The 13182-nt window shown below is 48.7% G+C and overlaps 1 protein-coding gene across 1 annotated transcript; it reads left to right on the top strand.

Moving 5' to 3' along the window:
- Nucleotides 1–1712: 1712 nt before the first annotated feature.
- On the top strand, nt 1713–11967 carry slc26a1 (solute carrier family 26 member 1). The gene is made up of 8 exons (XM_084482793.1): nt 1713–1788; nt 3934–4408; nt 4812–5000; nt 5606–5852; nt 6051–6282; nt 6540–6723; nt 9276–9563; nt 9939–11967. The coding sequence occupies exons 2-8, from the start codon at nt 4010–4012 to the stop codon at nt 10521–10523; spliced, it is 2124 nt and encodes a 707-aa protein (XP_084338919.1). The 5' UTR covers nt 1713–1788; nt 3934–4009; the 3' UTR covers nt 10524–11967.
- Nucleotides 11968–13182: the final 1215 nt, after the last annotated feature.

Below are 13182 nucleotides of genomic sequence, written 5' to 3'. Positions count from 1 at the left end.
AATTGTCTTTTGAGTTCTTGGGAGGCAAAGTTTAAGGAGTCCTGCTGTAGACAATTTTAAAAAGAAACGGATCGAGCAAAGTTAGAAAAAAGCCCTAATTTGATCCGTGATTTACGAGCATCTCTGTGTGGTTCTGTCCTGTGAAGGTCAGCGAGATCCACTCTGTGGTTTCTGACCTCGTTCTGTTTCTTCATAGCTCATTGGTGATTTCAGAGTTTGGTTTTAGGGTTAGGGTTAGTGAGTTTTCTATTAGGGTTAGGGTTAGGGTTAGTGAGTTTTCTATTAGGGTTAGGGTTAGGGTTAGAGGGGTTAGTTTTTGGTTTTTGGTTTAAGGGTCAGGTTTTTTATTTGCAATAGGTTTTAGGGTTTGATTTTCTGCTCTAGGGTTTGGTTTTAGGGTTTCCTATTAGGGTCAGGTTTTAGGGGTTGGTTATTGGGTAACCTGTGTAACATGAGAACACATTTAAAACATATACACATAATGACCCAGGACTCAACAGGCCTCCTGTAGAATGAGATTAGGACCTCAGGAAGCAGATGACATGTCTGGTGAATAAAACGTGTTTATGCAGTAGCTGTAATGCCTGTGATTGGCACGTCAAGAGACAGATAACATGTCATTTATGACAGCGGGGTGAATTCATCAAATAAACGCTGTTTATGCTGCAGAATGACGCCACCTCAGCTGCATTCATTTGGATGGATTCACAGTGACCACAACCCTCAAATCTAACCCTAAAGCTAACCCTCAAACCAAACCCTAAAGCTAACCCTCAAAGGAAACCCTAAAGCTAACCCTCAAAGGAAACCCACCCTTAAAACAATGATTTTATCACATGGTTAATAAACCTTCCTATTGAGACAGTCAACCCGTTAGGAGGCGTTGATTTGATCAGTTTGAGTCATCTCTCTCCAGGTTGTTTGACTATAGACTGTTTGGTTAACTACAGACTATTCTCTTCAACACCATCTCAGTAGATGATTAACAGTCATTAAACGCTATTCTTCCAATGAGGTTGGTGAACTGTGTTTCCTAAATAACTCCTTATACATGTTTCTTCAGATTACATATTTTAAAACATTATTCAGACATCGCTCCTCATCCGGAATTAGCTGAAGGTCCTAACGTCTAATAAATGATTCTACATGATGCTAAATTAATAAACTAAATAAACTATAAGTCCAGCAGAGATGTGGGAGGTACGACGTGGTAAATCCACTAGAGGAATCCTAAAGTCAGATTTTCTACTGTTACAATTAAATAAATCAAATTAACTTTAAAACAGAAGCTACAATCCAATACGTACAATCCAATACAAGATCCTATGAGATAAAGCATACATTTCACAGTAATATAATAAAATGGATATAACAATGAATATGAATATATCATGGACAATATCAATACATATTATTTAACATTATTTAACTATCATGAGGGTGGCCTAATTCATAGCCAGGGTTCGTTAAAATGAGGCTATAATGACCTTCATTGCTTATACTGGCCTAGCTTAACGCTAACCTTAGTGAACAAGCAGGAGCAGCATTAGGACAGATGTTTATGACCGCGTCGGTCAATCTCTGTCAGATAGACGAACTACGTTGGCATGGCTCCAGTTTAGTCGATGATTCATGGCTTCATATGATAGGTATTTATAGAACGCTCATAAAGCTCAATGGTGAGAGTTCATTCTTTGGTTGGAAACGTTCATGTTTCCTTTGCTCTTTGCTCTAGTTATTACGGTGTTAATATCTGGCCTGCACATGGAGACGTGGTGAGGGTTCGTGGTGAGATATTTTTTTCTGCTTATTCCAAGGTTTCTCTGCGTTTGACCTCCATGACGGACCTATAGTTTCAACGCTGTTACGTAAAGAGGCCCAATCTTGGACGGGTTAATGAGTGACTGACTGTCCGAACATCTTGTGTCCATCGCCATAAAACCTCACGATTAAACGAAGACCTTGGACCTCACTTTGAAAGAGGTTACAAGTCCGACATAATGACTCCAAATGGAACTCTTAGAACCCTGCAAATTCTAAATAGAATCCGTATATTTTTAGCTAAAAGAAAACTTTGAAGTGATCATTTTGGGTCTAAGGGACTATTGCGGACAGCATCATTTGAGATGAGTCCAGGATTGAAGGAATACGCTGCAGCTGTAATCCTCTCTTTCTATCATGATTCAATTCCTTTAAGGCAACTCCGGTGGTCCAGAAAGGTGACATCAGGGGGTAACACTGAAGTTTGCTTTGCGTTGGAGAGCAGTATTAATGTACAGAAATGGTACGTCTGTTTAGATGGTGGTGGACACACACGTCATTCGTGATGGATGACAAATTTCTCCTACGGGGGATTAATAAAGTTGTGTCGTATCGTATGGGCTGCTGGTTGGTAAAAGATTCTCCTCATCAAATGTTCTATTTGGTATGTAATTCAAGTTCTCTCACTTTGATTTATTTGATAGTTAATGAATGATTTCATGTTGGTCAAGGTCTCCATCTGTGAACAAAGTCTGTTTGTTCCCAACTCTGTTGCTGATAATCCGTTGAATTAATCTAGATGTCTGGTATTGGTCTGTTTCCATCTGTGGGCTTGGACATATATGAGAACTATCACACGAGCACATTGTGTACGACATGGGGTGACCTTGACTGACCTTGACTGCGTTCAGAGGTCAAGTGAAAGCAGGACAGTGGAAGGTTTCCGACTGGCAGAGCGGTTCACTGGTCCGTAACCTTTCCTGGTTTAAATGAAAAACCTGCTGGTAATTATTCAGCTGTCTGCTGGCACACAGCGGAGAGACCCTCGTACCGGAGCTAAAGGTTGGCAGTTTGCTAAAAAGTCAAGCACACAAACACACTGGCCAGCACACACACACACACACATGGGCACAGACACGCACACACACAGACACACACACATGGGCACAGGCACGCACACACACACACACACACACATGGGCACAGGCACGCACACACACAGACACACACACACACACACACACACACATGCAAACACACAAACACAGACACACACACACACACACACACACACACACACATACACACACACTTACACACACATGCACACACATACACATACATACACACAGTCACACACACACACACACAGGTATGGGCATGCACACACACAGACACGCACACACACACACACACACACACACACACACTAGTGGGCATAGGTACACACATTAACATTCACCACACTCATGCACACACACACAAACACACACAGGGTGGTGGAGTGGTTTGGGTGTTGACTCTGAGCTGGAAGCGTGTGCGTTAGAACTCCAAACCTTAGCTGATGTGTCCAAACCACCGAGGCGCTTTAACCTGTCTGCTGACCAAGGGTTACTTGTGAAGCTGCACAGCGTCAAGTGAAACGACTCTTTACAAGACAGACGCAACAGCCGGTGTTTGTGTCACGTCGGTATCCCTCTCTGCATCACAGCGTCCTGTGATCCTCCCAGATCCACATCTCCTGTGGGCGGGGGCCGGGAGACCGGGGCCCGGGGCCGGGGGCCAAACACAAACACAACAGCCCCCTGGGTCCCAGAGGGGGGGTCAGCCGTCCTTGTGGACGTTGTCCTGACTGTTCGGTGCTATCGCCTCCATCTCGTGCGTCCTCTGTGCAGTATGTTGTGAACACATGAAGGAGGGGTCCTCCCCAGAGCATGTTGAGGGGCAAGACTTATTCTTATGGAAAGATCAGCCCCCAAATGTGTGGCTTTTCTGCATCACTTTTTAGTGGAAATGGGTGTAAGAAATCCATAACTCAGGGCCTGAAGATGGTTCTCAGGTTTCTGTTGCTGCTCTGCAGTCCTTCTCCACCTCTGGTATTTTGTTGAGTTTAGATTGTGAGTTTTATCCCCAACACCACCCACCCTTTAACTCATCCTCTCTGCGACACAGGAGCAGAGCTGACCGCCCACGCCTCCACCCGACCTCCACCCTCCCCCCACCACGCCGCCTTCTCCACGGGGCCATCATGGAGCCGCAGGACCTCCACCTCACCGACCCCCCGCAGCTCCTGGAGCGCCGCGTCCGCAAAGCCCAGCCCCCGCTGGCGGCGCTGCGCTCCAGGGTTCGGGCGGAGGTGGGCTGCTCCGTGCCCAGGGCGCGCTCCACCCTGCTGGGCTTCTTCCCCGTGGTCAGCTGGCTGCCCAAGTACAAGCTGCGGGAGTACGTGTGGGGCGACCTGATGTCGGGCGTCATCGTGGGGATCATCCTGGTGCCTCAGGCCATCGCCTACTGCCTGCTGGCCGGGGTGCAGCCCGTCTACGGCCTGTACACCTCCTTCTTCGCCAACATCATCTACTTCTTCATGGGGACGTCCCGACACGTGTCGGTGGGCATCTTCAGCCTCATGAGCCTGATGGTGGGCCAGGTAACCCGGGGCTCATACCAGGGACTTCACCTTACACACGATTATCTTTCTTTCATTATATTTGTCAAATGATCTTGAATTAAAGGAAGTTCAGAAATACACAAAACTGAAATGAATATTTTTTGGTAACTATGTTGGTCTGAACCCATGGTCAGATGATTTAACATCTTCAGTCTACACAACCAAACGTGGCCCTTATACGTACAGTTGCAGTCTCAAAGGGCTTCACAGACCCACGTTACAGAACGCCCCTAAGTCCTCTAAACCTAAAGGACCCAAAGGAGAACCTCCCCAAACCCAGAAGAGAGGTCCCGCGTTCAGGGCTGGTTCGCTGTGCTGCCCAACGAGTGTACAGGACAGGTGGTGCATCAAATACCAACCTGATTGTTTGTGTTGTTGGCAGGTGGTGGACAGAGAGGTGTTCCAGGCAGGGTTTGACCTCAGCGACACAGACCCAGGGTCCCTCAACGGAACAGGGCTGGCCTCAAACCTCTCGGCAGCCACCGTGGAAGTGATGGGAGTAGCGTATAGCAAGGAGTGCTATGCTATCGCCATAGCTGCCGCCCTCACGCTGCTAGCTGGAATCTACCAGGTACTGAACGCATCAGTGAAACGTATCATGTTAAAGGAACCACGGGGAATGGTCACTAGCCAATAGAAGCTAGTGTGTAATCTATCATCAAGCGACATGACAAATGAGGGTTAGGGTTAGGATGGATGTGAGATCAGCCTACCACCACTATCTTATCACACATCTACATTGACACCTGGTGTGAAATAGGTCTTTAAAAGGTGCAACATGTATGAATATCAGTTTAAAATGAATAAACCTTACATTGCAACACCACTCTACACCACGGGAGAGGGCTGTTGGAGTGTTTAGAAATGAAGTTGATGCTGATCTCACAACTTCTCTTCTGGACCGGTAAGTATCAGATGTTAATGCTGGCCATGCAGCAATAGCCTATAAAGGTATCTATTTATGGATCTATTTATTGATCGTTCCTGACAGTGTTTGAATACCCGACACTGGCTCTTCCTCTCCAGGTATCAGTGGGGGGTTCCAGTCGACCACTCCTCTCTCCTCTGGCTCTTAGCAGCCTTCCATTCTAGCTCCTCTCGCCTCCTTTGTCCTTCGTGTTTGCGCTCTAGGTCCTAGCGGCGGAGTTCTCACTGCTCCTCCCTCCTCCTCTCCAGGTGCTGATGGCCGTGTTCCGGCTGGGCTTCGTCTCCGTCTACCTGTCGGCTCCCATGCTGGACGGCTTCGCCACCGGCGCCTCCCTCACCATCCTGACGGTCCAGGCCAAGTACCTCCTGGGCCTGAAGCTCCCGCGCCACCAGGGCTTCGGCACCGTGGTGGTCACGTGGATCAACATCTTCGCCAACATCCAGAACACGAACCTCTGTGACCTGGTCACCAGCGCCATCTGCATCTTTGTCTTAGGTAGGCGGGTCTATAGTGCACTGCTTATAGTGCATTATATTTATTATTATTGTTTATAGATAGTCCAATAGTTTTAGTCTGCCAGTATATTTTATGAACCATTACCATCAGCTGCTGCTTCTTTGAACCCACATCCAAGTGTTGAAGACATTCCCAGATTAAAGTCCATGTTTTATTTTGCTGAACGTATCCTCCTAGTGGGCGGAAAGGAGCTCCAGGAGCGCTACAAGAGCCGGCTGAAGGTCCCCCTGCCCACGGAGCTGGTGGTGGTGGCCGGGGCCACGCTGGCCAGCCACTTCGGGAACCTGAACGCCCTGTACGGCTCCAGCGTGTCCGGTCACATCCCCACAGGGTTCGTACCCCCCAAGGTGCCGAGTCTGGACCTGCTGCACCGCGTGGCTCTGGACGCCGTCCCCATGGCGGTCATCAGGTGAGTCAAAGGGACGCTGTTTTACCACCAGGTTGGTCATTTTCAGCCATTGTAAAATGTAGCCACTGGTGACCTCACAAGTGGGAGCATTGGCCTATTAAACTACCAGTTGGTACAGTCCACCAGGAGGGTGACCAGGAAGCTCCTCTATCCATCGTTCAACATCTTGGTGGATGCTCAACTGCATTTAGAAATGGTTTGTAACGAGTCACTTCACGGTTTCAGCTGTAAAGTAAAGCCCGGCTGTTGTGTTCCAGCTTTGCCTTCACCGTGTCGCTGTCTGAGATGTTTGCGAAGAAGAACGGCTACACGGTGCGTCCCAACCAGGAGATGTTAGCCATCGGCTGCTGTAACATCATCCCCTCCTTCTTCCACTGCTTCACCACCAGCGCTGCCCTGGCCAAGACCATGGTGAAGGACTCGACCGGCTGCCAGACTCAGGTACAGCTCCAGCCACTGGATATGGATTCATTCATTCATGGATTTCATCGCTTACGGACATTGTTGTTTATGAAAATTTTATATTTTATAGTAATTCATATTTTAAAGTAAAGAAGTATGTGGTTCTCACATGTAGTGGAGGAAGGCAATCCTTAAATTCAACTCTTAAAACAGTTTTTTTGTGTTCCGTTTTGGGGTAAACACGCCTTACAACTTTGTGTGGATCAATAAATGATTAAACCAGTGTACTGTACTGCAACTGGAATGATTATCATTCAATTAACATGTTCCAACATCATCACAACATCATAGGTGAAGAATAATCCTGTTTATCACAGAATGATAGTCTAGTAAAACTAGAATACCATGATGAGATGAACGTAGGCCTACGTGAAGTCATCCAGATGAATTGCTGCTTTACAGTTACTTGGTTATTTTGTATTGTTGATGCTGTGCCATGATTACGCTTACTGCAAGAAATGTGTTCCCGCCAAATATGGTCCAACTCTGGTCAGGGAAAACCCTGACCAGAGTCCCCTTATAAACCAGGTACATAGCACCCTCTAGTGGTCAACACGTTGTTTTCTCTAAATACATTACACACCGTTTATATTTTACAACTATAAATAAACTAAAGCTAAATGGCTGCTACACCGGCCCTATAATTGTGTTGGTGTGCAACTACAATTACCCTCTTTAAGATAATCAAAGGAGCCAAAAGGTGTATGTACATGTGTGAATCGTCAATCTTCCTGTGGGTCATTCTGGGGGTTTCTGGAACATTTCAACCTGTTCTTCTGCATCCAATAGCATACCGAGTTAAGGCACACCCAGGTAACCCGTCTTGGTTCACAGCTGCACAGAGCGAACCAGAACTCTCTTGTCAGGACCGGTCTTGGTTACCTTGTACCACAAGCCAGGGGCCCCCTGGAGGCCAGGGGTCCATGAGGGCCCCTCGGTCCCCAGGGGCCCCCTGGAGGCCGGGGGTCCATGAGGGCCCCTCGGTCCCCAGGGGCCCCCTGGAGGCCGGGGGTCCATGAGGGCCCCTCGGTCCCCAGGGGCCCCCTGGAGGCCGGGGGTCCATGAGGGCCCCTCGGTCCCCAGGGGCCCCCTGGAGGCCGGGGGTCCATGAGGGCCCCTCGGTCCCCAGGGGCCCCCTGGAGGCCGGGGGTCCATGAGGGCCCCTCGACATGTCTCCATCTTCTTTTGATGTACAACTCGCTCTCCGAAAGAGTGGAATAGGAAGTACTGTAGATAGGACTCACGGTCCTTTTGTGAAATCCAGGATTGAAAACAGAAGTGAACTCCTACGTTTTTGTCAGTCTATGGCAAACAGTCTGTAAAATGTTCCTCTCTGCTCTGTGGTTGGTTGGAAGTGAGTGATACTGAGTAATACGGTCATTTGAGAATGTTGTGATTGGACGTTAAGAGTGTTCTAACGGAGAATGCATGGAATCACTCAGCATCCAGAGACTAATGAGAGTGGAGCACAGCACTCTCCTAATGAGGTGAACACTCCTCTATGGTCCAGCAGTGGGGTAAAGCTCCGCTCCATTCCACTCTGCACTACTGCACGGTATCTTGTTGTGATCAAAGTTTTAAAGGGCTTCTCTCATTACCCTTTCAGCTCCAATGATCCATCGTCGGATCTCAGATGAGTAACTTAACCTCCGCGAAACACGAAACGTCGAAAGGCGCATGAATCAGTGTCCAAGGAGTAGGCTACCTCCACTGCCCTGTTATTCATACATGTTATTATAACTCCATATCTCCATATCTCTTAACAAGACTGTGACCTCTCTTCACTTCTATTGGTCCAAAGTAGGACCAACGTCAACCGGCAAGTTGGTCTTTTTTTGTTCTTAAACTCTCCCTTGAAGGCGACAGCAGACTACAGTCAGCTATGATCTTTCCGCTGGCTGAGTTCAGATATCATATGATTTCATCCTGCTTGGCTCACTTGCTGATGAATGTGGTGGCAAATGAGAAATGCTGTGAACCCCCAATTTCCAGAGATAAATATGATCTTATTATGTTGGAATTTAAAGAACAAACACATAGTTGAATAGAGAACACATCACCCTCTATTTACCTCTGCTGCTGGTCCTCAGGTGTCCAGTGGCCTGGTATAACCTCTAATACTGGTCCTCAGGTCTCCAGTCTGGTCAGTGGCCTGGTATAACCTCTAATACTGGTCCTCAGGTCTCCAGTCTGGTCAGTGCCCTGGTATAACCTCTAATACTGGTCCTCAGGTCTCCAGTCTGGTCAGTGGCCTGGTATAACCTCTAATACTGGTCCTCAGGTCTCCAGTCTGGTCAGTGGCCTGGTATAACCTGTAATACTGGTCCTCAGGTCTCCAGTCTGGTCAGTAGCCTGGTATAACCTGTAATACTGGTCCTCAGGTCTCCAGTCTGGTCAGTGGCCTGGTATAACCTGTAATACTGGTCCTCAGGTCTCCAGACTGGTCAGTGCCCTGGTATAACCTCTAATACTGGTCCTCAGGTCTCCAGTCTGGTCAGTGCCCTGGTATAACCTGTAATACTGGTCCTCAGGTCTCCAGTCTGGTCAGTGCCCTGGTGGTCCTGCTGGTGCTCCTCTTCTTCGCCCCATACTTCTACGCCCTCCAGAAGTGTGTCCTCGCCTGCATCATCATCGTCAGCCTACGGGGGGCGCTCCGGAAGTTCCGTGACGTTCCCGCCAAGTGGCGCGTGAGCCGGGCCGACGCCGTGGTCTGGCTGGTTACCATGGCAGCCACGGCGCTTATCAGCGTGGAGATGGGCCTGCTGGTGGGGGTGGTCTTCTCCATGTTCTGTATCATCTTCGTCACACAGAACCCCAAGGTAGGGCTGGGTGGGTTTCTTTCTTGGTCTCTGTCCCCTATGCATCCTTCCATCCATCCCTCCCCCCTAACTCCCCCCTCCCTTTCTTTCTCTCTTTCTCTCTCGCTCTCTTCCTATCAGGAAATGTAGAAATGATGTAATTTGAATGTGTATATACTGTATACCATTTGTTAAATGAGGGTCGCTACTCAAAATGCGTGGCCATCCACTTGGAGGTGGGTCTCGTCCTGGCAGTACACAGAAGCCACCCAGAGTGTGCTTCCAGACTGTTCCAGACGGTTGTCTTTTGGATCCCGAGTTAAACACGCTTGGTGTGTACTGTGTGTATTCAGTACGTGGCTGATGGTTCACACAGCGCTCTGTCTGTCCCTGGAGGTCTCTCTGCTGGGTCGCTCCGAGGACTCCGAGCTTTACGAGGACCTGGACGAGTACGAGAACCTGGCGGCACCGGCCGGCGTCCGGGTCTTCCGCTTCCAGGCGCCGCTCTACTACGCCAACAAGGACAGCTTCCTCCGGACGCTGTACCAGACCGTCGGGGTGGACCCCTTCCTGGAGATGACCCGCAGGAGGAAGGCGGACAAGAAGGCCACCAAAGGCACGGCCAAGCAGGTGGGGGAGGACTCTGAGGACCACAAGAACGGCCAGCTCCGCGTGGGACTAGTCCGGCGCCAACTGGAGTTCCACACCATCGTTCTGGACTGTTCTGCCATCCCCTTCATCGACTCGGCCGGGATGGGTGCCTTCGCGGGGTTGGTGAAGGACTACGGCGAGCTGGGGGTGGCCGTGCTGCTGGCCGGCTGCAACACGCCCGTCATCGACGCCCTGCGCCGGGGGGCCTTCTTCGGGAAGAAGGACCAGGACATGGGCCTCCGGCTCTTCTACAGCGTCCACGCTGCAGTGCTCTCCGCCAGGAGCAGGGCGGAGGCTGAAGGCCACACCGCCGGAGACTCACAGGTATAGACGACATGGAAGGAGAGGAGGAGGAGAAGGAAAGCAAGGGCTGCAGTCCAGATGACCGTTTATCAGGCTTCGCCTTGCGCTGCATCTAGCATTGTTGTTCCTCTACCTCCATTGTATGCTGTTCCAATTGTCAAACGCTCGACAAGTAAGTTAATCGGCCGCTCAATCGGCGTGGGAAGCAAGGATACATAGGTGTATTCTAACACAAAGTGTTGAGTCTCACACTAGGCAAAGTTGCCCTGTATCGTACTCAAGTACGAGACCCTGAAGCACCTCACACGTCCCAACGGGTCCCAGTCCACATTGCTCGATGGGACTACTGGTGGTGCGAGTAGCTCCGGGATCAATGGAAAGTTTTGTAATCCAGCCAACCCCTTAAAGGAAAACGGATGCTTGTTTACTCTGAATCAACGAGCTTCGTCAGCGTTAGGTCGTACATTCCTCACATGTATTAATTTTCAAGAACTCCAGAGTTTCCTGATCCGCCAACATGATCCTTCTTCTGATCTGACTTTGGAGGGGAGCCATCTACAGCAGTTCCAAAACGGCAATGAAGATGAATTTTGTGATTACTGTGAAACATGTTTAATCTCTTTCATCCTCGTTTGGTCTGAAGCATCCAAACTTCAATAAGACATTAACAAATTTTGTGCATTTCACTTTTTTCAGACTTACTTCCCTTTTAACCCTCTTCTGCCTCATTAAAGGCAGAATTTATTCATTATTCAATTAATCATTTTATTGGCTCAAGGGGCGGGACCAGCCAGGTTACTCAACATTCCGTTAGTGTGCAGCTTTAAATTTACTCACTTTCGGTTGTTTTCTTTATTTATGTATTTATTTTTACTTGGTCTTACTAATGTTTTTAAAAATGGACAGACTCATTTCATATTTGTTTGTGTAAATGCCAAGTTAAAATATGTAGTAGGAACTCGTACTGCTATGCACTCCTGGTCTTCTGTAAGTCAGACCCACTCAGCCTTAACACCTGAAGTACGCCAAGAGTCGCCTTAGTCGATTTCATATTCAATGATATTTCATTTGATTTTTTAAATTGTTGCAATTCCCCAAATAGCTTATCACCCCAATATATTGTAATTTAAATGGTTCATAAGAAAATCTTGAATAAAATCATTTATAGAGCTATTGAGCTTGGCAGTTGTTGCTATGTGGGTGTGGGGGGTTCAGTAGCACAACTGAGCACCAAGATGGTAACCAAGGTTAACCAAGATTAACCAAGATTAACCAAGATTGCAACTAATTGACCGTCACCATTCCAAAATTTTTACTGTTGACATGTTTGTCCAATTGCTTTTATTTGATTTGTAGTTGAGAATATAATTTTTCTAAATTGTTCCAATGCTGTGATATCTATTGTAGCAAACACAATTTGTAAAAAAAAAATTGAAACCAAATAAATTGGTTGTTTGTATTAAACTTACAATGATCAGTGTCTTTCCACTCCTTTTGTAAAAATCTATTAAAAAGCTATTCAAAAAACATTGGCAGTCTTTTGAAAGTAATTAAAAGGGTATTCCCCAGACATGAACCATAGCTGCTACTGGAACTCTGCAGGTCAATGGAAGCGGCTAACAGAGACGTTATCACAGCGGAACTCACACATAATGAGGAACTCAGAATGAAACCAGTTGAATCTAGACAGTCCTACGCCACGCTAGATATTTCGGCATATCCTTTTAAAAGGCAACGACTGCCCTTCAGTTGAGAAATAATGAGTGAATGCAAGAATGGTTGTGAATTATTGAATTTGTGTGAGCAAATGAAGACGTGTGTAAACGACTATGTATGTGAATGAGTGAATGTGGAGGGTTCACTGTTGAAGTGAGTGGCCCTAGTGGCCACTGGTCCATCTGCTCCACATGAGAAGCGAGTATCAGAACTGACTGGTCTTCACCCTGCAGCCTTCACCCTGCAGCCTACACCCTACACCCTGCAGCCTACACCCTACACCCTACAGCCTACACCCTACACCCTGCAGCCTACACCCTGCAGCCTGCAGCCTACACCCTGCAGCCTGCAGCCTACACCCTGCAGCCTACACCCTGCAGCCTACACCCTACACCCTGCAGCCTACACCCTGCAGCCTACACCCTGCAGCCTACAGCCTGCAGCCTACACCCTGCAGCCTACACCCTGCAGCCTGCAGCCTACACCCTGCAGCCTACACCCTGCAGCCTACACCCTACAGCCTACACCCTGCAGCCTACACCCTGCAGCCTACACCCTACACCCTGCAGCCTACAGCCTACACCCTGCAGCCTACACCCTGCAGTCTGCAGCCTACACCCTGCAGCCTACACCCTGCAGCCTACACCCTGCAGCCTACACCCTGCAGCCTACACCCTACACCCTGCAGCCTGCAGCCTACACCCTACAGCCTACACCCTGCAGCCTACAGCCTTCACCCTGCAGCCTACAGCCTTCACCCTGCAGCCTACAGCCTTCACCCTGCAGCCTACACCCTGCAGCCTACAGCCTACACCCTGCAGCCTACACCCTGCAGCCTGCAGCCTACACCCTGCAGCCTACAGCCTTCACCCTGCAGCCTACAGCCTGCAGCCTACACCCTGCAGCCTACAGCCTACACCCTACAGCCTACACCCTGCAGCCTACACCCTACAGCCTTCACCCTGCAGCC

This window comes from Micromesistius poutassou (genome assembly GCF_964030765.1).
Source record: "Micromesistius poutassou genome assembly, chromosome: 18".
Taxonomy (NCBI): Eukaryota; Metazoa; Chordata; class Actinopteri; order Gadiformes; family Gadidae; genus Micromesistius; species Micromesistius poutassou.
Note: the sequence above shows the minus strand (reverse complement) of the source record. Positions and strands in the feature narration are given on the sequence as shown.